Source organism: Phyllobates terribilis, unplaced genomic scaffold (assembly GCF_046119375.1).
Source record: "Phyllobates terribilis strain yellow unplaced genomic scaffold, ASM4611937v1 Scaffold_1__5_contigs__length_1240528914, whole genome shotgun sequence".
Taxonomy (NCBI): Eukaryota; Metazoa; Chordata; class Amphibia; order Anura; family Dendrobatidae; genus Phyllobates; species Phyllobates terribilis.
The window spans coordinates 263142421-263169259 of NW_027362761.1; the positions used below are offsets into that span (position 1 = coordinate 263142421).

Consider the following 26839-nt stretch of genomic DNA (forward strand, 5'->3'; position numbering starts at 1 on the left):
CACGCCGGACGTCGACCTCATGGCGTCTCGGTTAAACCACAAGGTTCCATCCTTCGTAGCCCGGTCCCGCGATCCCCTTGCGATCGCTCAAGACGCTCTAGTCATCTCATGGTCTCAGTTCCAGCTGCCCTATCTCTTTCCCCCTCTACCAATGATCCCTCGGGTCGTAAAAAAGATCAAGACTGAGGGAGTACCGGTAATTCTAATAGCCCCGGATTGGCCCAGACGCGTCTGGTACGCAGATCTAGTAAACCTGCTCGTCGACTCCCCCTGGAGACTACCGGACCGTCCGGACCTCCTCTCTCAGGACCTATTCTTCATCAGAGTTTTTTCGTTCTCTGAATTTAATGGCATGGCCGTTGAGACCGCAGTGTTGAGGAAGGCGGGTTTTGCGGACAATGTCATCCAGACCCTAATTAGTGCCAGGAAACCCGCAGCCTCGCGCATATACCACAGAACCTGGAGAGTCTTTTTTTCGTCACTGCGAGAAGGATCAGCTAGCTCCCATGTCCTTTTCGCTACCGGTTATTTTGGCCTTCCTTCAGTCTGGCCTGGAGGCGGGACTCTCTCTAAGCACTCTCAAAGGCCAAGTTTCAGCCTTGTCCATTCTATTCCAGCGTAACTTGGCTTTCCGTCCTCAGGTCAAGACGTTTCTGCAAGGGGTAGCCCACCTAGCGCCGCCTTATCGTCCCCCAGTGGATCCATGGGACCTTAACATGGTCCTGAGCGTCCTTCAACAGCCCCCGTTTGAACCCATTCGGGACATCTCAGCCTCTCTTCTCTCCTGGAAGGTGGCTTTTCTGGTGGCTTTTACCTCTATTAGGAGGGTTGCAGAGCTCGCAGCCCTCTCTTGTCGGTCTCCTTTTCTGGTCTTCCATCAAGACAAGGTAGTGCTCAGGCCAGTGCCTTCCTTTTTGCCAAAAGTAGTCTCCTCTTTCCACATCAATCAGGACATTGTTTTGCCTTCCTTCTGCCTGACCCCAGTGCATCCTCGGGAGAAATCCCTGCATAAACTGGATCTGGTCAGAGCTTTACTTGTGTACCTGTCTAGAACGGCTTCCCTTCGGCGTTCGGACGCCCTGTTTGTCATTCCTGAGGGGCGTTGCAAGGGTCTCCCTGCTTCCAAGTCAACCATCGCCCGTTGGATATGTTCGACCATTTTGGAGGCATATCGCGTCTCGGACAAATCTCCCCCTCCGGGGGTAAGGGCTCACTCCACCCGGGCGGTGGGGGCCTCTTGGGCTGTTCGCCATCAGGCTTCAGCTTCTCAGATCTGTAAGGCTGCAACATGGTCTTCACTCCACACCTTTTCAAAGTTTTACAAGGTCCACATTTATTCATCGGCTGATGCCAGTCTTGGACGGAAGGTTCTGCAGACAGCGGTTGCCTGCAGTCAGACCTAGTCTGTGGCTACCTTTTTTTGTTCTCCCACCCTAGGGACTGCTTTTGGACGTCCCATGGTCCTGTGTCCCCCAATGAAGTGATAAAGAAAGAGGGATTTTTGGTACTCACCGTAAAATCTTTCTTGGAGCCTTCATTGGGGGACACAGCACCCGCCCTGATTTTGGGCATAGGTACAGTGGGCCCTGTTGGGAATCTAATTTAGTTTTCACGGTTGTGCCCCTTTGGGCATTGCATAGTTAATTGTTTTAAGTTCCTCCTACTGCTTTAGCCACTAACTGGTGAGCTTGGTGCCTGTAGGCGGGTGTATACTGCGGAGGAGGAGCTTTTTTCTTTTTTTGCCTATTGTCAACCTCCTAGTGACAACAGCATACACCCATGGTCCTGTGTCCCCCAATGAAGGCTCCAAGAAAGAGATTTTACGGTGAGTACCAAAAATCCCTCTCTTCTCTGCTGCAGAGCTCAGAATGTTGAGCCTTGTGTAACCCTGCCCACATCACTGATGATGATTTTCTGTGTACATTGAGGGCCCCTATTCATTAAGACCTAAAGTACATACCTCTTTATGAATCAGAAGTGACTGACAAGTGGCGTGTGCCATGCTAGAAAGATAACTCCCATTCAGGGACTGGAGAGTGATCAGGTCCTTGCATTCCCTCTCCTGCCTGCTCGTCCACTAGAGTGAGACGGCGTCAGGAGCGAAGACTGTCCACGAACCCAGTATGCAATCCAGAGGTGTCGATGGCCGTCCACAGACGCCTTGTTGAGGAGGAGTCAGATGTCATCTTTAGGAAGCTCAAGGTACTCTTCTCCACCGCCACCCCCTTTTCTTCTCTAGGTCCATGGGCAGTAGCATTTGAGCAGAGTGTAAGCGGGGCGCCATCCCCAAATTTTTCGCTAACCTCAAGGAGTGTGAGGGCATCCTATCTAGTGAATGGGAGCATCGGACAAACTGGACCAAAGATGGAAGCGTTTGGAGAGTCTGTATTCTTTTCCCCCCTGTCTCCTAAAGATGTTGACTGAATCTTCAGCTTGTGGGGATACTCCGGTATCTAGACTCCAAGACTATTCTCCCTCTGTCTGATGGAGCATTCTTGAAGGAGCACACTGACAGACATATCGAGTTGCTAGTCAAGTCAGCATTTGAATCTGCGGGCTCGACCATGTGTCCAGCGTTCGCCATCTACATGGGTGTTAAAATCGGTTTCAGACTGGGCAAAACAATTATGGCAGGGAATCTTTCCGGGGCTCCACCTGATGATCTGGTGGATCTAGCAAACCAAATTGCTCAGGCAGGATAAAATCCTTTCGGCTTCCCTGGATACTGCTGGCTGTGCCAATCAAGCCTCCAGTAATGTGGTTGCCATCCGCAGGGTTATATGGCTTAAAGCATGGCACTTGGATACTGTTTCCAAAGGATTGCTTGCCTTCCCTTCCAAGGCTCTCACCTCTTTGGAGCAAAATACCCTACTTCCTCAGCCCAGATCTAGGAACTTTCTGTCCTTTCACTCCTTTAGCCAGTTTCTCTCTGGCAAATAGTCTTTCCTTCAGAATAAACCATCCATCTCTCAGAAAAAGGACACCCTCCTTCAAGCCAGCTCTACCCTGGCCATCTGGTGCCCGGAACAGATCCAACATATTCTCTTCTGCATGACGGGTCGCTCCCACCTGGGAAGACTCTCAGGGTAGTTGGACGTCTTTCAGGACGTGTGACTCTCCGCAGTCGAAGACGCTTGGGTCAGAGAGATCATCTCTTCCAGATACAAAAGAGTCCCCACACCACCCTCTTGACTGCTTCCTCGAGTCCCACACCCACTTCCCCTCTCCCCCCACCCCCCTCCCCCTTCCAGAGATCCCACACTCGTCTTTCGTTTTTTCAAGGCCATTTCTTCGCTTCTTCAGACAGGCGTCATTGTTCTCATCCCTCCACAAGAGCGCTACAAGGGTTTTTATTCAAATCTTTTTGTAGTCCTCAAGAAAGATCGCTCCTTATGGCCAATCCTGGATCTCAAGTTACTAAACAAGCGCGTACGCTTAAACCATTGCAGGATAGAATCACTTACTTTGGCGATGGCCTCCATGGAACCAGAGGTATTCCTTTTTTTTTATTTCCGTGGATATTCAGGATGCTTGTCTCCACATTCCCATTTTTCCGGGTCACCAGAGGTTTCTTGGCTTCGCAGTAAAGCCCCCTTCACATGTCTGTGTTTGCAGAACGTGTTTTCAGTATGCCATACATACCCATTATTACCTATACTGCTTTGCACATGTCCGTGCGCCCCAAGCTTGTAGACAGATGGCATCAGTGTGGTGTACGTGTTTAACATTGCAAAGTATAGGAGAAACTTTCATTTCTTTTGCCTTACTGGAAAAATCACCAGACCTGGAAGGCCTTTTTCCGTTGGTGTGAATCCAATCACACTGCACCTATGACTTTTTTCTTTCCATCCCTCCTGGAATTTTTGCAGTCGGGCCTTGAAGCTGGTCTTGCCCTCAGCTCTCTTCTCTGTTCATCCTGTTCCAGAAGAACTTGGCCTTTCACCCTCAGATCATGACCTTCTCGAGGGCGTGGCACATTTAGACCCTCCCTACCATTTCCCTGAGGACCCGTGGGACCTCAACTGGGTACTGGACGTTCATCTGGGATCTCCCTTTGAGCGATCTCTCTGCCTCTTCTATCAGGTTTCACTTCTTGTGGCCATCATGTGTATCAGACGGGTTTCTGAGCTGGCAGCACTTTCTTTTTGTTCTCACTTCCTCATTCTCAATCAGGACAAAGTAGTCATGCGTTCAGTCCCCTCCTTTCTTCCAAAGGTGGTATCTGTTTTTCATCTTAATGAGGAAATTTTCCTCTCCTCTTTTTTGTCCTCCTCCCTGGAACGGTCTCTGAACAAATTGAACCTCATTAGAGCGGTTCGCATCTACTTCTCCAGGATAGCCTTTTTTATGCTCTCTGATTCTCTCTTCATCATGCCAGACTGTGCCTAGAAAGATCTTCAGGCATCGAAGGCTATTATCGCTCTTGAATCCGGTCCGCAATTTTGGAAGCCTATTGGAAAAAGAACTGAACGCCTCCCCCCGGTGTTAAGGCTCATTCCGCTCGGGCAGTTGGGACTTCTTGAGCTGTTTGCCACCATGCCACCGCTCTGCAGGTTTGCATGGCGGCTAACCGCTCTTCGGTTCACACATTTGCCAAATTTTACAGCGTTCACACCCATGCCTTCGCAGATGCCAGCCTTCGCAGATGCCAGGTTGGGCAGAAGATCTCTCCGACCTGAAAGAAATATTCCTTCGTTGTTGTTAATGTTTTCTTCACTCTTGGGGACTGCTTTTGGACATCCCGTGGTCTCCTGTGTCTTCCAATGAAGCGATAGAGAAAAGAGGATTTTTGGTTACTCACCGTAAAATCTTTCTCGGAGCTTTCAGCACCCTCTCTTTCTATGCATGTTCTTCTACTCTTATGTGTTGCTGCCAGTTGTTGGGTGTAACCTTCTAAGGAGGAGACAACTTTTTTTTTGCCTAGTGGCAGCAGCATACACCCATGGTCTCCTATGTCCTCTGATGAAGACTCCGAGAGAGATTTTACAGTGAGTACCCAAAATCCTCTTTTGTGACTTTTCAAAGCAATGTGTCATAATTGTGGCAAAATTGCTTTGATGAATTGGGCCTGTATATTGACAGAAAGCTGCTAATCAGTGGTGGTGCGTGGTTGGAACAGGAGGCAGCTTGTCCTGTAGTGATTATTGCATGCTGATTAAAACACTGATTTTATTGAAACAAAAACACAGACTACTAAGTGATACATCTCTGGAATCATGATTACTTTTGAAAAACCTGCTGACAGATTCCCTTTAATCTCTCTAATATAATTGTTATATTTGCTTTATCTAGTGAGCTACTTATCCCTGATACAGTTCTTAGCTGCCTCTACTCTGGAGATGATGGGAAGAAAACTCCAAACCCGGCTAACCAGTATCAGTTCGATAAAGTGGGGTGAGTTGTACCTAATTACTGACGGATGGTGCTAATTAAAGGGAGCAATCAGCCGCTCTTCCTAATTTACATGCCTTACATCCCGGATTCAGTATGCTTTCCTTACAGTCGATAAGATGGCTGCTTCCCTGTAATCTGTCTGATTCTATTATAGACTGCACTATGCACAATACTTGGTTCTCTCGTGTTTAAACAATCTCCCATTTACCAATTACCTGCCTGCAGCAAAATCAAGAGAAATAAACTGAAATATAAGTTGGTATACATGCAATGTATAGCAGTATGTTCACACTAACCATTAAACAGACAAAACCTGAAAGAGGTGTATAGCAAGGTATGTGTTCACTTTATTTAAGTAAAAAGTAATAGTGCATATAAATAACATAGGGTACTTTGTAAAAACTGTTTATTCGTACTCCCATGACAGCACCACGAGAGAGAGGATCCGCCCATCAAGGACAGGAAACCTACAGGTTAAAAATGGCGGCACCTCTCTCCCGCCTCAGTTTAGGTTTCCTGTCCTTGATGGGAGACCTCTCAGGCTTACCTGCAGGAATGAAGACTGTCTCTTGCCCCAGATGGAATCGACAGGGTGTTTGGAGTAATGAAGCTTCCCACCCTGGGTCGGTCCTGAACCTCTGGAGATGCCACGGCAGGGCTCATTGGGCACCTGCGTGTGCGTTGCTTCGGGCGTGACATCCCCTCCCGTGGAGGTAGATGTCCGCCATGTGTGGAGCCACTTGCGGGCATCCCCCCCCCCGCTATACAATGCAGGCGGGGAACGTGACAGGCGCGGCCCTGTGACGTGTTTCCGGTGTGTCGGATACTCCACCGGAAGTGGGCGGAGCTCGCGCGCGCAACCAGGAAGCCGCGTGCGAGCATGATAACGCCGAAGCAGGAGTCCAGGGGCGTTCCGCTGGAACTGCTAACAGCGGCGTTTAGCCCAACGGGGGGGTAAACATGGGAGATACACAGGAGCAGTTATCACCTCAGCAAGAACAACTGCTGCAGGTGCAGCCCTCTGGGGAGCCCTCACAACTGGCGGTGCAACGACGTTCCCGGTCTGGGTCTAGCCGAACGATTGGAAAATTCACCGCAAAAAGCAGAAAAGAAGGTTCGGTGTGATTCTCCGCCGGTTAAGATGGATTCTTCTGCTTCTATGGTACCAAGTATTCCATGGGGTAAGTGGAATCTTTGTGAAAGTTCTACTAATTCTCCTCCTCCTTCTCTATCTATAACTTTCTTTCAGAGCAAGAAATGTTCAGTTAAGTCTAAACATAAGGAATGTGCCCTATGCAGCAATCCGCTCCCTGATGCATATGTTAAGAAATTATGCCAACCTTGTATTGACAAGGTAATGACGGAAGAAACCCCGGGGTTTTCCTTGGGCCTAAAGACTTTAATTAGAGAAGAAATAGGCAAGGCTTTGCAGGGGAATTCTGAGTCCAGTCATGTTCCTTGGGACCCTCAGCCGGGCTCAGACTCTGATATATCAAACATTTCTTCCTCCTCTCTCTCGTCCTGATAGCGAGTCGGATAGACAGTGTTTTCCTCTGCAGGAGGTTGATGCCTTGGTGAAAGCTGTCCGGACTACCTTGGGCATTATAGACACGAGGCCAGAAAAATCTGTAGAGGATGTAATGTTTGGGGGATTAGGTCAGAAGAAGAAAAGATGTTTCCCCGTAAATACAAGAGTCAAAGATCTCATTGATAGAGAGTGGCAAAAACCAGACAGGAAGGGCAGCGTTCCTCCCTCTTTCAAAAGGAGGTATCCATTTGACGATGCCGCATGTACCTCTTGGTCAAAAGCACCAAGGTTGGATGTTGCCATCGCTAAGGCATCAAAAAAGTCTTCTCTCCCATTTGACGACATGGGAGCATTAAGAGACCCCCTGGACAGACGAGCCGATACCTTCCTGAAAGGTGCATTGGAGACGGCTGCAGGAGCTCTGAAACCAGCAGTAGCAGCCACCTGCACATCGAGAGCCCTGATGGTTTGGCTGGAACAACTAGACAATCAGCTAAAGGAGGGTGTCTCTAGGAAGGAGATTATTTCTTCTCTTCCCCGGGTCCAGGGTGCAGCGGCTTTTCTTGCTGATGCATCTGCGGACTCTGTTAGATTGGCAGCAAAATCATCAGCTCTATCAAATGCTGCTCGGCGAGCCCTGTGGATTAAATGCTGGCCTGGAGATGTACAGACGAAGTCTAGACTTTGTACAATTCCTTGCGAAGGGGAATATCTTTTCGGCCAGACCATGGACGAATTGTTGGAAAAAGCCGGAGATCCTAAGAAGGGATTTCCATCTGTACCTCGACCCTCTTTTAAGAAATCGTTTCGGAAAAAGAAATTTATCCGAAGAAGATTTTTCAGAGAACAAGAGAAATTCGAAAAAAGAGGTTGCAAAGGTAGAGGCCTACTCTTTGGTTCTTCTAACAAAAATGAGCAGAAGCCAGGGAAATCACAATCGGCCCAGGTGGGAGGGAGATTGTCATTATTCTTCCCAGCTTGGGAAGGAATTTCTCATAGTAATTAGATTTTGAGCCTGATTAAATTTGGTCTTAAATTTCAATTTCAAGCTCTTCCTTACAGAAGATTCATGATTGTTCCCTCTAGCCCCTCCCCAGAGCAGCAGACTGCCTTCGTATTGGAAATTCAAGTCCTAATAAAGAAAAACGTCCTGATTGAGGTCACGGATTCTACTCCCCACTCTTCCTGGTCCCCAAACCAGATGGGTGTTTCAGGACAATCATAAATTTAAGATCTTTAAATGGCTTCCTTAAAATAGACACCTTTAAAATGGAATCCTTAAAAACTATAATAAAATTTACTTTTTCCCCACTGTTATATGGTAGTTCTGGATCTTAAGGATGCTTATTACCATGTTCCCATTCATAAGGACTATCAAAAGTATCTGAGGGCGGCCATTGAAATAAGTGGGGTGGTTAAACACTTTCAGTATACTGCACTTCCCTTTGGGTTAGCTATAGCCCCGCGAATTTTTACCAAACTAGTGGCAGAGGTTATGGCCCATATAAGAGAAAAAGACATCTTAATAATCCCTTACCTTGATGATTTCCTGATAGTGGGGAACTCCTTTGTTCAATGCGAGGCCCACCTTCAGGTAACTATTTCTGTCCTGGAAAGGACTAGGTTGGTTTCTAAATCTGGAAAAATCTAGATTGACTCCACTAAAAGCTCAACAGTTTCTGGGGGTCATTTTAGATTCTGAAAGACAGTTATGCTATTTATCAGAAGAAAAGATTGCAAAGATCCAGGGCTTGGTAAGACATTGTATGGATAGACCCTCTATGTCTCTCCGTAAAGCCAGGTCATTATTAGGGACCTTGACTTCGAGTTTTTCCGTGGTGCGTTGGTCCCAATTTCACTCAAGGGCACTTAAATGGGATATATTGTATAACGACTCAATCCTAGATGGACATCTAGACCGGGAGTTTACCTTGGCCCCTCGCTCCTTACAATCCCTTCGTTGGTGGTTAGTACACACTAATCTTTCTAGGGGAGTCCCTTGGGAATGTAAGCCTACTGCAGTCTTGACTACAGATGCAAGTGCTACAGGTTGGGGAGCTCATTTTGAAGGTAACTTAATTCAGGGGACCTGGTCAAAAAATGAGGTGCGGTTTTCCTCAAATGTTAAGGAACTTTTTCCGCTTGATTATGCGTTCAACAAGTTCCTTGTATATTTACAGGGCCAGGATGTCCGTATACTCTCGGACAATCAAGTCTCAGTAGCTTATATAAATCATCAAGGGGGAACCCGTTCAAGAGACTTAATGAGAGTAGCGGACAGACTTCTTCAGAATGCAGAAGATCATTCTCTCCCTTTCTGCTGTTCATCTAAGAGGGAAAGAAAACGTCACAGCAGATTTTCTCAGCCGTACTTCCATAAAAGGAGAATGGTCCTTGAACCCTCAGATATTCTCCAGGATTGTGGCAATGTGGGGTCTTCCAACAGTGGACTTGTTTGCGACAAAATCCAATCGAAAGGTGACAACATTTTGTTCCCTAAACCCCAGGGAAAGACCCCTGTCCCAGTGGATGCCTTCATGGTTCCCTGGGAATTCCCTCTGGCGTATGCATTTCCTCCCATGATCCTGCTTCCATCAGTCATAAGGAAGATCAGGGCAGACAAAGCCAGATTAATCCTCATATGCCCCTTTTGGCCCAAAAGACCGTGGTTCCCTTGTCTCCGAAGAATGTCCATATCAGATCCCTGGGTTCTTCCGGAGATTCCGGACCTTCTCACTCAGGGTCCGGTTTCCCATCCTCCAGCCTCAAATCTCCATTTAACGGCATGGAATTTGAAAGGGCGCTGTTAACCAGCAAAGGGTTCCCCACAAATGTAGTGAATACTCTCTCTTATGTAGCAGAAAACCCGTTACTACCCGACATTTATGCTAGGACCTGGAGGAAGTTTCTGTCCTCAAAATTTAAACCAGAGGATGAGCCCCCTATTGGTAAAATACTAGAATTTCTGCTGCCGGGTTTAGAACAGGGCCTTACCACTAGTACATTGAACGTACAAGTTTCGGCTTTGGGAGCCTTGTTTTCTTCCGATATAGCGGCTAATTATTGGGTAGCACGATTTATAAAAGCTTCCTTTAGGTGTAGACCTATTCTAAAAACGAAATCCTCTCCCTGGGATTTAAATCTAGTCCTAAATGCCTTGACTAACCCTCCCTTCGAGCCCCTAGATTTAGCCTCCCATAAAATTATTCTTCTTAAAACAGCCCTGTTAGTTGCCCTGACTTCAGCCAGAAGAGTAAGTGACATACAGGCTCTTTCTATATCCCCACCATTTACTCAAATTCTGGATGATAGAATTGTATTAAAACCTGACCCAGCCTTTCTTCCAAAGATAGTCACTCTGTTCCATAGGACTCAGGAGATTAATCTTCCAACTTTTTGTTTTCCCCCCTAAAAATCAAAAAGAGGAGAAGCTACACACATTGGATGTTAGGAGGTGTGTACTCCAATACCTGGAGGTTTCACACAGTTTTAGGAAAGATAGTTCCCTATTCATATGCCATCAGGGGGCTAGGAAAGGTTGTAAAGCTTCGAAATCTACAATTGCGAGATGGATTAGAGAGGCCATCTCCCTCGCCTACTCCTCAGGGGATAAGGAAGTACCGGAGGGGTTGAGAGCTCATTCCACCAGAGCAGTAGCAACCTCCTGGGCGGAGAAGACAGGGGTTTCCATCGAAGACATATGTAAGGCTGCCACCTGGTCTTCTCCCTCCACCTTCTATAGGCATTATAGATTGGATTTGGGTGTCCCTTCTGATCTCCCCTTTGGGAGAAGGGTGCTTCAAGCTGTGGTCCCTCCCTAGTCTCCTTTCGTCTCTGTAATTCTCTCGTGGTGCTGTCATGGGAGTACGAATAAAGCCTTAGTTACTTACCGGTAACGGGATTTTTCGGAGCCCATGACAGCACCCTTATATTCCCTCCCTACACTTGTGTTTTCGCACTCCCGTAGAATTAATTTCCCTTTTTTGCATTCTCGGGGGGGAAGTTAGTCAAAGTAATTGGCTTAAAATGAATTTGTGTTATTAACCTTGGCGGTCCTCTCATGCTCTGTTAACTAAACTGAGGCGGGAGAGAAATGCCGCCCTTTTTAACCTGTAGGTTTCCTGTCCTTGATGGGCGGATCCTCTCTCTCGTGGTGCTGTCATGGGCTCCGAAAAATCCCGTTACCGGTAAGTAACTAAGGCTTTTTGATTTAAAAAAAAAAAAAAAAAAAAAGTTTAAAAGCCATCCCACCAGCGCCAAGGTGTACCCAGTCGGGATGGTCCTAACCTTTAGTATTAAAACCTTACCACGTGTGGTTTTTTTTGTTTGTTTTTTTTTTATAATCCAAACCAGTGTTTACCAAGTACCCTATGTTATTTATATGCACTATTGTGTTTTACTTATAGCAGAGTATATATGTTCATTTTATTTCTAGCTTAGGTTTTGTCCAATTACCTGGTTAAATCTTGTGTTACAAGCATTATTCACACTTATTACAGAATCCTGGATCTGAGTGACTATATAACAGAGCTTGGCCACCCTTATCTGTGGGTACAAACAATGGGAGGACTGCATTTTCCAACAGATCAACCACAAGTAAGACTGCATAACCAGTAGAGAAATGCCTTTTTTTTTTTTTTTTAAACCTATCAGCATTTGTAAACCTTTAATCTGCCTCTCCCACAGCCGTCAGTCGTTGCAGACAATACGCTGAGCGCCAGTCACATGGAGAAGACCATTAAGTTATTGAGGTCACGACTGATGTCTCGTCTATCTCTGCACAAACAGTTTGCTTCTTTGGGTACGTGATCTAGGCCTTTTCCATCTCCTTGCCCCCACGTGTTGTACTTTTTGTGACATTGTGATTTATTTTACAGAACATGGCATTATTCCAATTTCTAGTGAATGCCAGAATCTCTTTCCTGCAAAGGTCGTATCCCGTCTAGCCAGATGGAGCATGATCCCGTATGAGGATTATGTGGTGAGTTGAAGTTTTATCTAATATAGTAGTATAATGTATACATTTTTTATGTAGATTGCAGATGGGTTCAAGGTTAGACAATATTGCACGTGTCCTGCTAAAAAAAAAAAAAAAAGTAAAGCTAAAATGTTTATGTACTTTTATTTAGGGTATTGGTAGATGCGGATCCCCCCCCCCCATTTGTGCCTGCGTCTATCTCAAGAATGGTGCTCTGACGTACATTTTTGTCAGCAGAGCGGGGGTCACAATGCTCATTCAATTGTAGGGGAATTCCACCCACCTCCACTGAAAGCAGCGTGCGAAACACCGTTCTAGAGACCCAAGTGTGTTTCCTTTGTGGGATCCACATCTATACATTTATGGCATTCCCTGTGGATATAACATTTAACGTTTGCAAATAGTCCTAAAGTTTTTGGGAACTGCCAAGATCAGGGATATAATGGGCATTATCGACATCCCGAGTACTTTACGATGTTCTCCCAGACTGTCTTCTTATAGGATTTAGTCATCTGACTGCAGTATAGAGAAAACTTATTTTCATGTCAGAATAATGTAATTCACACCAAATAGGAACAGTTCTGATATTGCAGAGCAGATGTATTATTTTCATCACAATGCTACACTACTGCTATTTTTCAGAGAAAATTACTGATTACTGTACCAGCACTGTCTTCACTAAAACTCCACTACTTTCGTGAATGCTTCTCTACATCATGCATAATGCTAGGGCTTCAAGCTCTTTGCTTCCAGTGCAGGGGCATAACCATTCTTTTTCTGCTTCCCTGTTTGAGAGCCCTAAATGGTGCACTATTCTGTCAATGTAGCCATTTAAGATTATTTTTTTGGCTGTCATTTAAAAGTAACCACAGCTAAAACAGCTTATCCCATTTTTTCCTGATACGGAATCACATTGTTAGGTGCAGCATGATGCCCCCCACCCCACACACACATACACACCTACCCACTGTTAATGGCAAACATAGGACCTATAATCAGTACATACTATCACAGAATACACCATTCATCATCTATTATAATGATTCAAAGAACACTAATACACGAGAAAGACTATGTATGAGTTATCATTGTAGCTCTTTATGACCTTTTCTACATGCTGGATTTCGAGTCTCACAGATGGCTACACTACAATTTTATATATAAAATAACTGTAATAGAAAAGGAAACCTACAGGCCATCATCACATTAATCCTTAAACCCAAAGGATACTTAGAATCGATAAAAAGTTATAGGTCCATATCCTTCATAAATCTGTTCAAAAATTATCGCTAAGCAACTTAAAAAAAATTTCTTACCTGGAGTCATTCATAAAGACCAAGTCGGATTCATTGAAGATCGACAAACAATAGATAGAACTAGAAAAATTCTCAATTTTAATTAATATTGAACAAACCTAAGATTCCTTCTGTTTTATTAACACTCGATGCCGAAAAGGCCTTCCATAGAATGAATTGGGACTTTCTGACTGCAACATTACTTAAATTCGGGCTCAAGCCTCAGTTTATAAGCACAATCATGGCATTATACGCATATCCCTCAGCAAAAAATTTCGTAAATAATCAACTATCTAATTCTATACCAATTACTAATGGTACAAGACAAGGCTGCCCACTTTCTCCCCTACTATTTGTTATAGCCATGGAACCATTAGTAGAGCATATAAGAAAATAACAAAAAAATTAACGGTATACAAACAGATTTAAATCATTATAAAATGGGATTGTTTGCGGACGATGTTATACTTAGTCTTTCCAATCCCTTAATATCCATTCGAGAAACTCTTAATCATTTGAAGAATTTACAAAACTATCTTACTACAAAATCAACACATCCAAGTCAAAAATTCTCGACTTTAATATTAACGGCTCTACAACTGATGATGATAAACGTTTTTATTCTTTTGAATGGGAAAAAGATACTATTCAATATCTAGGTATATATCTACCCAGGAATAGTCCTAAGACTATTGAATTAAACTTAACCAATATTACTAAATCTATACAAACCGAATTAAACAATTTTTCAGGGTGTGAATTATCATGGATGGGCAGAATTATCACCTTTTAAATTATTTTCCTTGCCAAAAATATTATGTTTTTAGAGCTATCTCACTGGTATTTCCGCTGAAATTCTTGAGAAAACTTCAAACCCTTCTTAACAGTTTCATATGGAATGAAAAGAGAGCCAGAGTGTCGAATAAAACTCTGATCAAAAGCAAGCTTAATGGAGGATTGGCCCTTCCCAACTTAACTAATTATTATAGTGCAAACTTAGTTAATCAGTCACTTAATTGGATTAAGACTGACAATTCTCCGGCCTTGGTTGAAATTGAACAATACTTAAATAAGTATTCCACTAATGAACTTCTTATCCGCTACCATACAGGCATGGAGATACTTAGCAGGACAACAAAGCAAACAGAAACGCAGATACGACCAAATTAAAAACTTACCATTAAAATTCCTTGAACTAACATCAGATCAGAAAATACCTGACTTCTGGAAACTCAAAAATTTCACTAAAATCAAGGATCTACGCAATAGTGATTTTATCCCGCACCAACAACTAATAACTCAAAATAATTTTTCCAATGAGGACTTTACTTCCCTTGCCTTAATAAAGAATTCATTATTATTTCTTCTTAAAAATAGATAATTAATCACAGAAGCTATTGGCCTACTGTTATGTAACTCCAGTAACAAACTTTACTGGAAATCAAAGAATATTTGTTTTTTTAAACCAAGACTTAGAATTCGAAAAATCCTCTTTCATGACAAATTGGGAAAAGGACCGAAATACTTCTTTTACCCCAGAAAAATGACAAACTGCAATAAAAGCGACATACTCATCCAATGTCTGTGTGTCACTGCATGAATCCTTTTTCAAAATAATATCAAGGTGGTGCTTTACTCCTGCAAGGATAGCCAAAGCCTTTCCAGGTCAACCCTTTGGACTGCTGGAGAGGATGCGGCCTTAAAGATGATATAATACATGTGTTTTGGGGTTGTCCTAAACTGCGGCCTCTCTTGAGGGACATATCTATTTTGATTAATAACCTAACACAACTAAATATAAATCTAACAAATCAAATGGCTTTGCTGTGCTTACATCTAGAATCCATTAATCCAAACTACAAACCAATAATTATTCATATCTTATAATAATATAATAATAATGTTTATTTTTATAGCGCCAACATATTCCGCAGCACTTTACAAATTTTAGGGGGGACTTATACAGACAATACAAAATAAGCATATCTCATATCGAAAGGAGTGAGGGCCCTGCTCGCAAGCTTACAATCTATGAGGAAATGGGGGAGACACAAAAGGTAGAATGTACATATATTTTATAATGCAGCCTTAATATACTAAATAGGATAAATAATACATGGACTTGGTCGCCTGCCAGTATGTGTGCAGTCCTGACCGAGGCTATTATGTGCATGGTTGGTATGAACCTGAAATTGAAGAAGATTTTAATATGGGGGAAAACTGGGACGGACAACTGGGATGGACAGGTAGTGTGTGGAGGCGATACGCCAGTCTAAAGAAATGGGTTTTTAGGGTCCGCTTGAAACTGTGGGTATTGGGAATTAGTCGAATTGTCCTGGGTAGTGCATTCCAAAAAATTGGCGCAGCACGCGAGAAATCTTGGAGACGGGAGTGGGAAGTTCGGATTATGGAGGATTTTAGTTTTAATTCACTGACAGAACGGAGGGCACGTGTAGGGTGGTAGACTGAGACAAGGGAGGAGATGTAGGGGGGTACTGAAGCATGGAGCGCTTTCTGGGTAAGCGTAATACGTTTAAATTGAATTCTATGTTGGATGGGTAACCAATGCAATGACTGGCACAGGGAAGAGGCATCGGTGTAGCGGTTGGCGAGGAATATGATCCTGGCTGCTGCGTTAAGGATGGATTGGAGAGGGGAGAGTTTAGTAAGAGGGAGCCCGATAAGTAGAGAGTTGCAGTAGTCCAGACGGGAATGAATAAGAGCTACGGTAAGAGTTTTTGCCGAGTCAAAGGTGAGAAAAGTCCTGATTCTTGAGATGTTTTTGAGGTGTAGATAACATGAACGAGCGAGTGATTTGATGTGAGGAGTGAAGGAAAGATCTGAGTCAAAAATGACCCCAAGACAGCGGGCTTGTTGCTGGGGAGTAATGGTTGAGCCACAAGCGGAAATGGCAATATCAGGCACAGGTAGGTTAGTGGAGGGAGGAAATACGAGTAGTTCAGTTTTTGACAGAATCAGTTTTAGGCAGAGGGAGGACATAATGTTAGACACAGCAGAAAGACAATCACTGGTCTTTTGTAGTAATGCAGGAGTGATGTCCGGAGCAGAGGTGTATAATTGGGTGTCATCAGCATAGAGATGGTACTGGAAACCGAATCTGCTGATTGTTTGTCCAATGGGAGCGGTGTATAAGGAGAAAAGAAGGGGGCCAAGGACTGATCCTTGAGGAACCCCGACAGTAAGGGGAAGGAGAGGAGGAGGAGGAGCCGGCGAAAGACACAGAGAAGGAGCGGTCAGAGAGATAGGAGGAGAACCAGGAGAGAACAGTGTCCTTGAGGCCAATAGTGAGGAGGAGCTGGTGATCCACAGTGTCGAAAGTATCTTCTTGGTAACCAAGAATGCCATAGCAGCACTTTGGAAAGAAAAAGGTGTACCTGTTGTTAATGATATTATTGATAAGACTAGATGGTGGCCCGATTCTAACGCATCGGGTATTCTAGCATATGTCTCCCGACCCTCCTTTATAATGCCCCATGCAGGAAGTCCCATCCCCCCTATATAATACCCCATGCTGGATGCCACTTGTTCCCCCATATAATGCCCCATGTACAGTCATGGCCAAAAGTTTTGAGAATGACACCAAAATTATATTTTCACATGATCTGCTGGCCTCTGGTTTTTATTAGTGTTTGTCTGATGTTTATATCACATACAGAAATATAATTGCAATCATAATATGAGTACCAATAGGTTATATTGACAGTTAGAATGAGTTAATGCAGCAAGTCAATATTTGCAGTGTTGCCCCTTCTTCTTCAAGACCTCTGTAATTCTCCCTGGCATGCTCTCAATCAACTTTTGGACCAAATCCTGACTGATAGCAGTCCATTCTTGCATAATCAATGCTTGCATTTTGCCAGAATTTGTTGGTTTTTGTTTGTCCACCCGTCTCTTGATGATTGACCACAAGTTCTCAATGGGATTAAGATCTGGGGAGTTTCCAGGCCATGGACCCAAAATCTCTGTTTTGTTCCATGAGCCATTTAGTTATCACCTTTGCTTTATGGCAAGGTGCTCCATCATGCTGGAAAAGGCATTGTTGGGCGCCAAACTGCTCTTGGACGGTTGGGAGAAGTTGCTCTTGGAGGACATTCTGGTACCATTCTTTATTCATGGCTGTGTTTTTAGGCAAGACTGTGAGTGAGCCGATTCCCTTGGCTGAGAAGCAACCCCACACATGAATGGTTTCAGGATGCTTTACAGTTGGCATGAGACAAGACTGGTGGTATCGCTCACCTCTTCTTCTCCGAATAAGCTGTTTTCCAGATGTCCCAAACAATCGAAAAGGGGATTCATCAGAGAAAATGACTTTGCCCCAGTCCTCAGCAGTCCACTCCCTGTACCTTTTGCAGAATATCAGTCGGTCCCAGATGTTTTTTCTGGAGAGAAGTGGCTTCTTTGCTGCCCTCCTTGAAACCAGCCCTTGCTCAAAGAGTCTCCGCCTCACAGTGCGTGCAGAAGCACTCAGACCAGCCTGCTGCCATTCCTGAGCAAGCTCGGCACTGCTGGTAGTCCGATCCCGCAGCTGAAACAGTTTTAAGATACGGTCCTGGCGCTTGCTGGTCTTTCTTGGGCGCCCTGGAGCCTTTTTGACAACAATTGAAGTTCTTGATGATGCGATAGATTGTTGACTGAGGTGCAATCTTTGTAGCTGCGATACTCTTCCCTGTTAGGCCATTTTTGTGCAGTGCAATGATGGCTGCACGTGTTTCTTTAGAGATAACCATGGTTAACTGAAGAGAAACAATGATACCAAGAACCAGCCTCCTTTTAAAGTGTCCAGTGATGTCATTCTTACTTAATCATGACTGACTGATCGCCAGCCCTGTCCTCATCAACACCCACACCTGTGTTAATGGATCAAGCACTAAAACGATGTTAGCTGCTCCTTTTAAGGCAGGACTGCAATGATGTTGAAATGTGTTTTGGGGGTTAAAGTTCATTTTCTTGGCAAATATTGACTTTGCAAGTACAGTAATTGCTGTTAAGCTGATCACTCTTTGACATTCAGGAGTATATGCAAATTGCCATTACAAAAAATGAAGCAGTAAACTTTGGAAAAATTACTATTTGTCTCATTCTCAATACTTTTGGCCATGACTGTAGGATGTCACCTCTCCCCCCATATAATGCCCCATGCAGGCTGTCACATCCCCCCTATATAATACCCCATGCAGGATGTCACCTCTCCCCCATATAATGCCCCATGTAGGATGTCACCTCTCCCCCCATATAATGGCCCATGCAGGATGTCACCTCTCCCCCCCATATAATGGCCCATGCAGGATGTCCTCTCCCCCCATATAATGGCCCATGCAGGATGTCACCTCTCCCCCCATATAATGGCATATGCAGGCTGTCACATCCCCCCTATATAATACCCCATGCAGGATGTCCCATCCCCCCATAGTGCCTCATGCAGGTCCCTTATGGCCCCATACAAAAAAAAAAAAAAATCCAATATTCACCTCACTGCTTCTCTGGACTCGAGTGCAGCCGGCATCTTAACGCTATGCGCTGTGACCGGTCAGGAGAGAGCGCGGTGTACAGACGTCACCTCTCCCTCTGACCTGAGACGTCACAGAGCTGCAGCGGAGGCACGGGGAGGGGTAAGTATGACGCCGGGTGCCGGGGTCCTGATCGAGCGGGGGGAGGGACGGGAGGAGGAGAGGAGAGGAGGGGAGGGGTAAGTATGACGCCGGGGTCCTGATCGAGCGGGTGGAGGGACGAGAGGAGGGGAGGGGAGGGGCGTCACACTTGTCCTCGGGAGATAAGTGGCCATAGCCGCTGATCTTCCGACGATAGCCGCATGTAGGTCAGCGGCGCCTGCGGTCGGGGGACTTATGCTGCGAGCAGCCGGCTGCATCGCCGCTGACCTCCGTGCCGCACATGAGCCGCTAACGGCCGCCATGTTTTTCTGAAATGCCGCGTCGCTGATTGGCCGCGGCCTGACCAATCAGCGACCCGGGATTTCCAAGATGGACGGACGGGATAAGACCTAGATATGTACCTTCTAATACACCTCAGCTGCTGCAGAATTTCATAATTCTCGCCTCAGCTGCTGCAGAACCTCGTAATACACACCCCAGCTGCTGCAGAACCTTATAATTCACAGCTCAGCTGCTGCAGAACCTCGCAATACACACTTTATCTGCTGCAGAACCTCATTATAGACACATCCGCTGCTACAGAACCTAATAATATATTTTAGACCTCCTTCACATGTATGTGTGAAAGTATGGCACTATTCATTTGTACCATCTGTGTGTACGTGTGTGCCGTCCGTGTGCCACGTACCAGAATAAAATGCATTAAAGAAATTACTGATTATTATTTTTTTTTGTTAAAGGGAACTTGTAACCAGAAAAAAAAACGCTATTAACCTGCAGATATGGGGTTAATTGGCAGGTTAATGGCTATGGCTATAGTTGCACCCCCTTGGCTCTGACTGACAGCTAGCCCTGCAGATTAACCCCATATCTGCAGGTTAATAGCGGCAATATCTAGGAGTAGTAATGGTGTAATATCTAGGAGAAGATACAGAATGCTGACAGGGAGTATATTACAACTGTCAGCATTCTGCAACCTAGGTACACACAAATTATAGAGAAAGCTCGGACAACCCCTTTAACATCTCTGGATTTGTCTCCAATCGAGCACATCTGGGATGTCATCGGTCGGCAATTGTAAAAGGAGCTGCCAGCAGTGGATTTTGATGATTTGTGTGCACAAGTGCATTCATCATAGCAAAACATTTTTAAGACAACCAGTAGTAGTCTTGATAGCATGCCAAGGCATGTACCGTATTTTTCGGACCATAAGACGCACTTTTTTCCCCCCAAATTTGGGAGGAAAATGGGGGGGTGCGTCTTATGGTCCGAACGTTGCGTACCTGCAGTGGTGGTGGTGTGGGGGTTGTGATGACATTCCACTCGTCCTCCAGTCACTCCAAATTCAAACTATGAGCATGGGTCAACCATTCAAAGAATGAGTCAGGCAACAAGCTGGTTCAAACTCAGAGCACGCTCAGAAGGCTACTACAGACAACGTCCTCAGCAATGTTCTGTGTTTATTTTTTACATGCACAAACCTAAATACACTACATAATGGGGAGGGAAAAGGGGTTGTCCGGGGCGGGGTAAGCCATGAAAGTCCAGTGTCTGGCCACTCCTGATTGGTCCTCATCTCCTTATCTCAGTCTCTGGGCAGATATTGCAGCCGTCAGCTTATAATCTTGTTTCGTTTCTCTGAAGTCTTGGCAACACTGGAACTGTCTTAGTTTAAGTTTCGATTTGAGTAATACGTAGCAAGGAAAGCTTATTGTTATAGGACACAAAATGGTGGTTAGTACATTAGCAAAAAAGCGTATAAAAACTTACAAGAATATAAAAGTGGAAATATATATATTCTCTTTTACCCTGACATTCCCCCCTAAACACTAAGCTTTCCTTTGCTTCGGGGCCTTTGAGACTGTCCATGTGTGGGGAGAGGGGAGGTGGATTTCTTCACCCAATCATTTTAGAAGCTGCCCCCTTATGGGACGCCCCCAAACAATTGAGCCCTACCCTAAATGACACATGGAGTTCTCCCAACTGTCCCTAAACTAAATCTCTCAATTGGACTTTGTCATGGGGGGGGGGGGGCTGGTCAGGCTTGTTCAAAGGAGTGTATTTCTCCATATCTTCCTTTGATTCAGAAAGGTCCCGGAGGTTGGGACAGCATTGGTTATAGCTTTCCTGTATAAGGGGACTATGCAGCACAGGACCACCAGGCCCAATACTAGTAGACCTCCCGTTACTAGACAAACTTGTTGGAGGAATCCCTTGAGCCCTCCCGACCAACCTGAGAAGAAGGAGGTATCTACCCCTGTGTGGTAGCTGTCCACCCTGGGACAGACAGTAAGCATATGGAAAGGATATAGAAGAAGGTAGTCATCTTTTATAGACTCGTTCTGCCTTTCTTGCAGTGGGAGGCGTGAATCCAGGTGCTCTTGCCCTCAAGCTTCAGAGCCGTCGGGGTGGTGAGAAGCACAGTGTACGGTCCCTCGAACCGCGGCTGGAGGCAGTCTTTCCGGACAAACTTCTTCACATACACTAGATCGCCTGGGATGAAATCATGTACTGCATCACCTGTAGATTCTGGGAGAGAAGCAGATACTGGAGAGCGGGTGTTAGTCAATTCTTTAGACAGAGCAATCACAAATTTTACCACTCTATCATGTGTTTCAGACAACTCTTGGGGCCTAATCTCTCCTATCTTGGGTGGGGTCCTAAACAAAATTTTATAGGGAGTCAGCCCATGTTTGGCCTGAGGAGTGTGTCTGATATGATACAATACTATAGGGAGTAGGTCGGGCCAGGGGAGGGGATGATCTTAGGTCATTCTCAAGAGCTGGGTCTTAAGTGTGGAATTCATCCTTTCCACTTTGCCTGAACTGGCAGGATGGTATGGAGTGTGGAGGCCCAAATCTGTTCCCAACATGTTCCAGAGTTCTTTGTAGATATTTGCTGTGAAAGCTGGTCCTTGATCCGATTCTATGACTTGGGGAACTCCAAATCTGCAGGCAATTTCGGTGATCAGTTTCTTGGCTGTGACTTTAGCAGTCATGTTGACAACCGGGTAGGCCTCGGGCCAGGCTGAGAACATATCCACGGCTACCAAAACGTACTCCTATTTTCCTGCTTTAGGCATTTGGATATGGTCGACTTGTATTCTCTGCCAAGGGGAGTCTGGTTTAGCCAGGTGTTGGAGAGGGACCCGTGCCGTACACGTTGGGTTGCAGGTAGCGCAGACAGAGCAGGATTTTGAGTATGCAGTCACAGTGGAAGAGATTCCGGGTGCAAAGTACAGTTTCTTGATACATGCCAAGGCTTGATTCTTTCCTCTGTGTGTAGGCCCGTGAGCCCATGCTGCCACAGCTGAGTACATGCGTCTAGGCAAGCAAGGCTTCCCATCCACTTGGTAAAGAGTCGAGTTGACCTTTGAATCTTTGCGACCTGCCAGCACAGCTCCTGCCGCTTTCCATTGCTTGACTTCTTCAGTGGGGGTCTTCCTTTGTTCCTCACACAATTTTTCTTCAGGCATCCTGACCCCCCTGGATTCCACTCGTGTCTCCGCTGGACTTGTATGGTCTTCCGGCGGCTGTTTTTTGGCTCTTGCTCTAGTGAGCGCCACAGCTACGGTTTGCAGGGTTTCTCCCATCTCTTCTTCCTTTTCCTGCCACTTTGATGACACATTCTCCACTGCTGCAGTCTTGGCTGCTTGGTCAGCTAGGTGGTTGCCCCTGGCTTCTCTGGAATCTAGTCTTCCATGAGCCTTGACCTTGATAACAGCAACCTGAATGGGTAGTTCCAGGGCCTTCATTAGGGCCTTAATCCATGAGACATGTTTCACTGGTGTACCTGCAGCTGTGATGAATCCTCTAGACTTCCACAAGAGTCCAGAATCATTGCAAATTCCATGTCCATACCTGGAATCGGTATATATATATATATATATATACGCCTTTGTTCCTGCTGCCAGGTGGCAGGCCTCTGTGAGAGCCACAAGTTCAGCTTCTTGTGCAGACATGTATGGTGGTAAAGCTTCAGCCTTGAGGACTGTTAGGTCTGTTGTGACAGCATATCCCGTGTGGAACTTCCCTTGAGGGTCTGCGAGACGGGATCCATCAGTCCATAGGTGCATGGCAGGGTGTGCGAGCGGATGTGCCACCATATTCTCTGGAGCAGAAGTCTCTTCCTGCAAAATTTTTATACAATCATGAGGTTCCACCAATGGACCTTCACCCTCTTCACCTTCCCCCCTAGAAGGTGGAAACAAAGTGGCAGGATTGATAGTCAGACATCTGGTAAATGTTATATTGGAGGGCAACAATAGGGAACACTGCAGCCGCAGGTGTCTTTGGTTGGTTAGATGTTTCGGAGATGTTTGTTTGCAGAACGGCTGAGAGATCATGGCCGGCCTGTGTAACTGGATCATGTCCAAGGACGATATCAGCTGACTTGTCAAGGAGGATGTGAGCAGCGTGGACCGCCTTAAGGCACGTGGGGGCAGTTCGGGCGACAGGGTCCAGGCGGGCTGAGTAGTAGCCCAAAAGCCGATACTTATGATCATAGCGTTGTGCTAGAACTCCAGAGGCATGACCTTCCGATTCCGAGACAAAAAGATAAAATGGCTGAGTATAGTCTGGTAAGCCCAAGGCCGGGGCAGAGACAACAGCCTGTTTAAGGTGGTCAAAACATAGTCTGTGTTGAAGAGAAACACGTGGATCTTCAGCATGAAGCCAAACTGAGCCTTCATTCTTGAGACAGTCGTACAGAGGTTGCATGAGCTTTGAGGCATCAGGGATCCATTGCCTGCAGTAAATGATGAGGCCAAGGAAAGTCTGCATAGCGGAGTAGGTGGTTGGGAAGGTGATATCCATGATGGCTTGTTTTCTTTCTTCAGTCAGATGTCTAGCACTTTGTGATATACAATGTCCGAGGAAAATGACCTTGGGCAGACACCATTGGACTTTGCCTTTCGAGACTTTACAGTTAGCTGAGTGAAGAAACCAGAGAAGGGATGCTGACATCTCTGGCAAATTTTCTTCAGTGCCACAGAGTAAAAGATCATCCACATACTGTAGAAGGGTGACCTGAGGGTTCTCTTGAACCCATGGCTCCAGAATAGACTTCATAAAATGAGTGAATTGGTTAGGAGAGTTCTGGGCTCTTTGCGGAGTCCTGGTCCATGTAAGCTGTGCTCCTTGAAAGGTGAAGGCAGAAAGAAACCACGAATCTTCATGTAAGGGTATACTGAAGAAGGCGTCGGCCAGATCTAACACCATAAACAAGGTGGCCGTTGGAGGCACCTGAGACAAAAGGGTGTTTGGGTTGGGTACCACTGGAGTTTCTAAAATAGCTGCATTGACGGCTCTGAGATCCTGAACCAACCGGTATCTTGGAGGCTCTCCCGGAGCGGTTTTCTTTTTTACAGAAAAGAGGGGTGTATTGCATGGAGATACACATCTGACAAGGACTCCTGATTCCAGGAGGGAAGCGACTTGGGTACCCAAGCTTTGTTCTTGTGCAGCCTTGAGGGGGTATTGTGGCAACCGTGGGTACCTGTGTCCAGGCTTGAGGTATACTCGGACCGGGGGAACTTGCAGGAGGCCGACGTCCTCTGGCCCACTGGACCACAGAGAGTGAGGGAACTGTGAGGTTGTATGGTCATCATCATGAGAGGGAAGGCTTTAAGAACACAGCGGTCTTCAGTCCCTTGTTCTGAATGAGGGTCCCGCAAAAGAAGCTCCATACCATGGTTTCCGAAGGTAATTGTTGCCTTCATCCGGTCTAAGAGATCGGCTCCCAACAGATTGACAGGGCAAGTTTCAGAGACCAAGAATCTTGTGAGTACTCCGGTGAACGGTCCTGCAGACACAGGGACTGTGAGTGGAGAGGAAATATGTTGGCCTTCCACCCCAACACAGGTGAGGGTATCCGGTGATAGGGATACAGAAGGAGGGAGCTGTGCAGAGGAAATGACAGATGTGGCCGCCCCAGTGTCCACCAGGAACTCCAGTGGTTGATGGTCCACCTGTAAAGTGACAGTCCCACAGGCGGCCGTGAGATGCGTAGCCGGAAAAGTGGACACTGGTTGACCGAGCCGTCATTGGCGTGGATGAGATGGTTCACGGGAAGGTCCATGGTTGTGTGGACCGTCACGGAACGACCGGTCATGGTACTGTCTGCGAGTTGGACAGTCTCTGAGGATGTGGTTAAGGCTACCACACTCCCAACACAACATTCGTCCTTCAGGATCACGAGATGGTCTTTTGTTTCTGGATGGTCCCCTGTCATCTCTTCTGTCTTGTCTTCTATATGTGGGAGGAGTATCATCACCTGTGCCTTTAACCATTACCCACTTGATTCCATGTTGGTTGCCAGGGGTGGGTAGCTTTCTTGAGCTTGATATACCATGGCAGGAGCGGCTTTCTTCTTTTGCTTAGTATCTTTTTCCATTTTTAGCATTGATTTTTGGAAAGCTTTAACGAAGTCCACCGCGTCATTGAAAGAAGAAGAACGAATCTCGGGCCGTACTCTCAGGACTTCATCTCTGAGAGCGTCTTGTAGGCCATCTACTAGGGCCTGAACCAACAGGGCGGCCTGCGTCTTGACGTGAAAACTGTATCCGAGATCCTCAAAATGCATGCTGAGTCTTGCAGCATATCTTTCCACAGATTCATCAGGGTCTTGTTGAACATCTTGTATAGACCCAGCTTGATCTGACAAGCGATCCTGAGCCCAGGCCTTTAACTGTTTCATGTATTCTAGGCCGGATTCATACGTACTAAGGGATCCTGCTTTTGTGGAATCCATGGCCTTTTGAAAGCTCTCCGTTTTCGGCTAAGTGAGCCTGGCATTCTGCAGCCAGAGTAGAACCAGCAGCAAGGGAAATTTTGCGAGCCAATCCTCCAACATGGCTCATACGGGTGTTTGCAGGGTTGACCATGGCCCCCACCCGATGTGTAAGGATGTCACCATAGCCTATTGACAGAGTGACAGGGCGTCCTGATGGGTCTACTAGATTCCGGGAGCGGCAGGGGTCCCAGACTTCTGAGGGGCTGAGGGGTGGTGCTCTTTCAGCAGTTGCTTGGAGCAAGGGCCGGAGTACGGGTAATGGATGTGGGGTGGAGGATGCCATAGGAGACGTATGGGGTAAAGGAGGGGGGGGGGGCTGGAGTATCTTGAGCCCATCCCTCATCTGGCTCCGTATCGTCTTGAGTAACAGTATGTTGGCGGAGGGAGAGCAGTCTGGCCTGAAATTCTGGGGAGTTGAGGAGGATATCCCCAGGGTTGTGGGTGACTCCCATAGGAAACAGGGGAAGCGTCTCAGCATCGTGGACTGGAGCAGAGGGTGTCACATTAGTTTCAGATGGGTGCTCTGGGACTGCGGGCTTTTCCACCTGTGCTGGTGGCTGGTAATATGCACCGGACGGATCTAGTAGTGGATATAGGCCGGATTGGGGCTTTCCGGGCCTCCCACAACAAGTAAGAGGTGTAGCAAGATGGCCGTGGGAGGGAGGAGTTAGAGTGGAAGTGGGATTGTTCTTGGAGGCAGGAAAGGGTGTAGTAAGATGGCCGTTGGAGGGAGGAGTTAGGAGTGGGGGTGGGATTATTCTTGGGGGCAGGCTGGGCATCGTGCCATGGGCGGCCCGCCCAGAGTGGGTTTTGCTCTCCACACACCCGACACGTCCACCCTTCCGGTGATTTGGCGTCGGCGCCATTATAGGGTGGTGACTGAGGGCTCAGTGTAGTGACAGGCATCAAAGGTGCAACGGCCATTTTTGGGGGCACATAATAAATCACATTCTGCAGCTTTCATGTATCCGAACAAAGGCTCGGCATTCTCTGTTCCCCCCTGCACCATCTACTTATTTCCAGCCTTCAGACTTCAAATCACTCGCTACTCTAAGATGTGCTTGAGCCTGGTGCAGAAGTCCTCACCCAACTTTCCCAACTTCTGTGTAACACATTCTTTCTACACTGAAAGCTGGAGCCTGCCTGTACTGGATAAGCTTATCATATTATACAAATTCCTAACATTCTTCTTGCCTTCCCGTAACTCCACTAATTGGCTTAA

The 26839-nt window shown here is 46.1% G+C and overlaps 1 protein-coding gene across 3 annotated transcripts in view; it reads left to right on the plus strand.

Moving 5' to 3' along the window:
* THOC5 (THO complex subunit 5) overlaps window positions 1-26839 on the plus strand; it is a 77557-nt gene that overhangs the window by 35053 nt on the left and 15665 nt on the right. For all 3 annotated transcript variants that reach the window (XM_073671734.1, XM_073671750.1, XM_073671742.1), the window contains 4 exons: window positions 5293-5394; window positions 11422-11518; window positions 11609-11723; window positions 11800-11903. In XM_073671734.1, the coding sequence (XP_073527835.1) occupies window positions 5293-5394; window positions 11422-11518; window positions 11609-11723; window positions 11800-11903 (418 nt within the window). The remainder of the gene's footprint in view (window positions 1-5292; window positions 5395-11421; window positions 11519-11608; window positions 11724-11799; window positions 11904-26839) is intronic.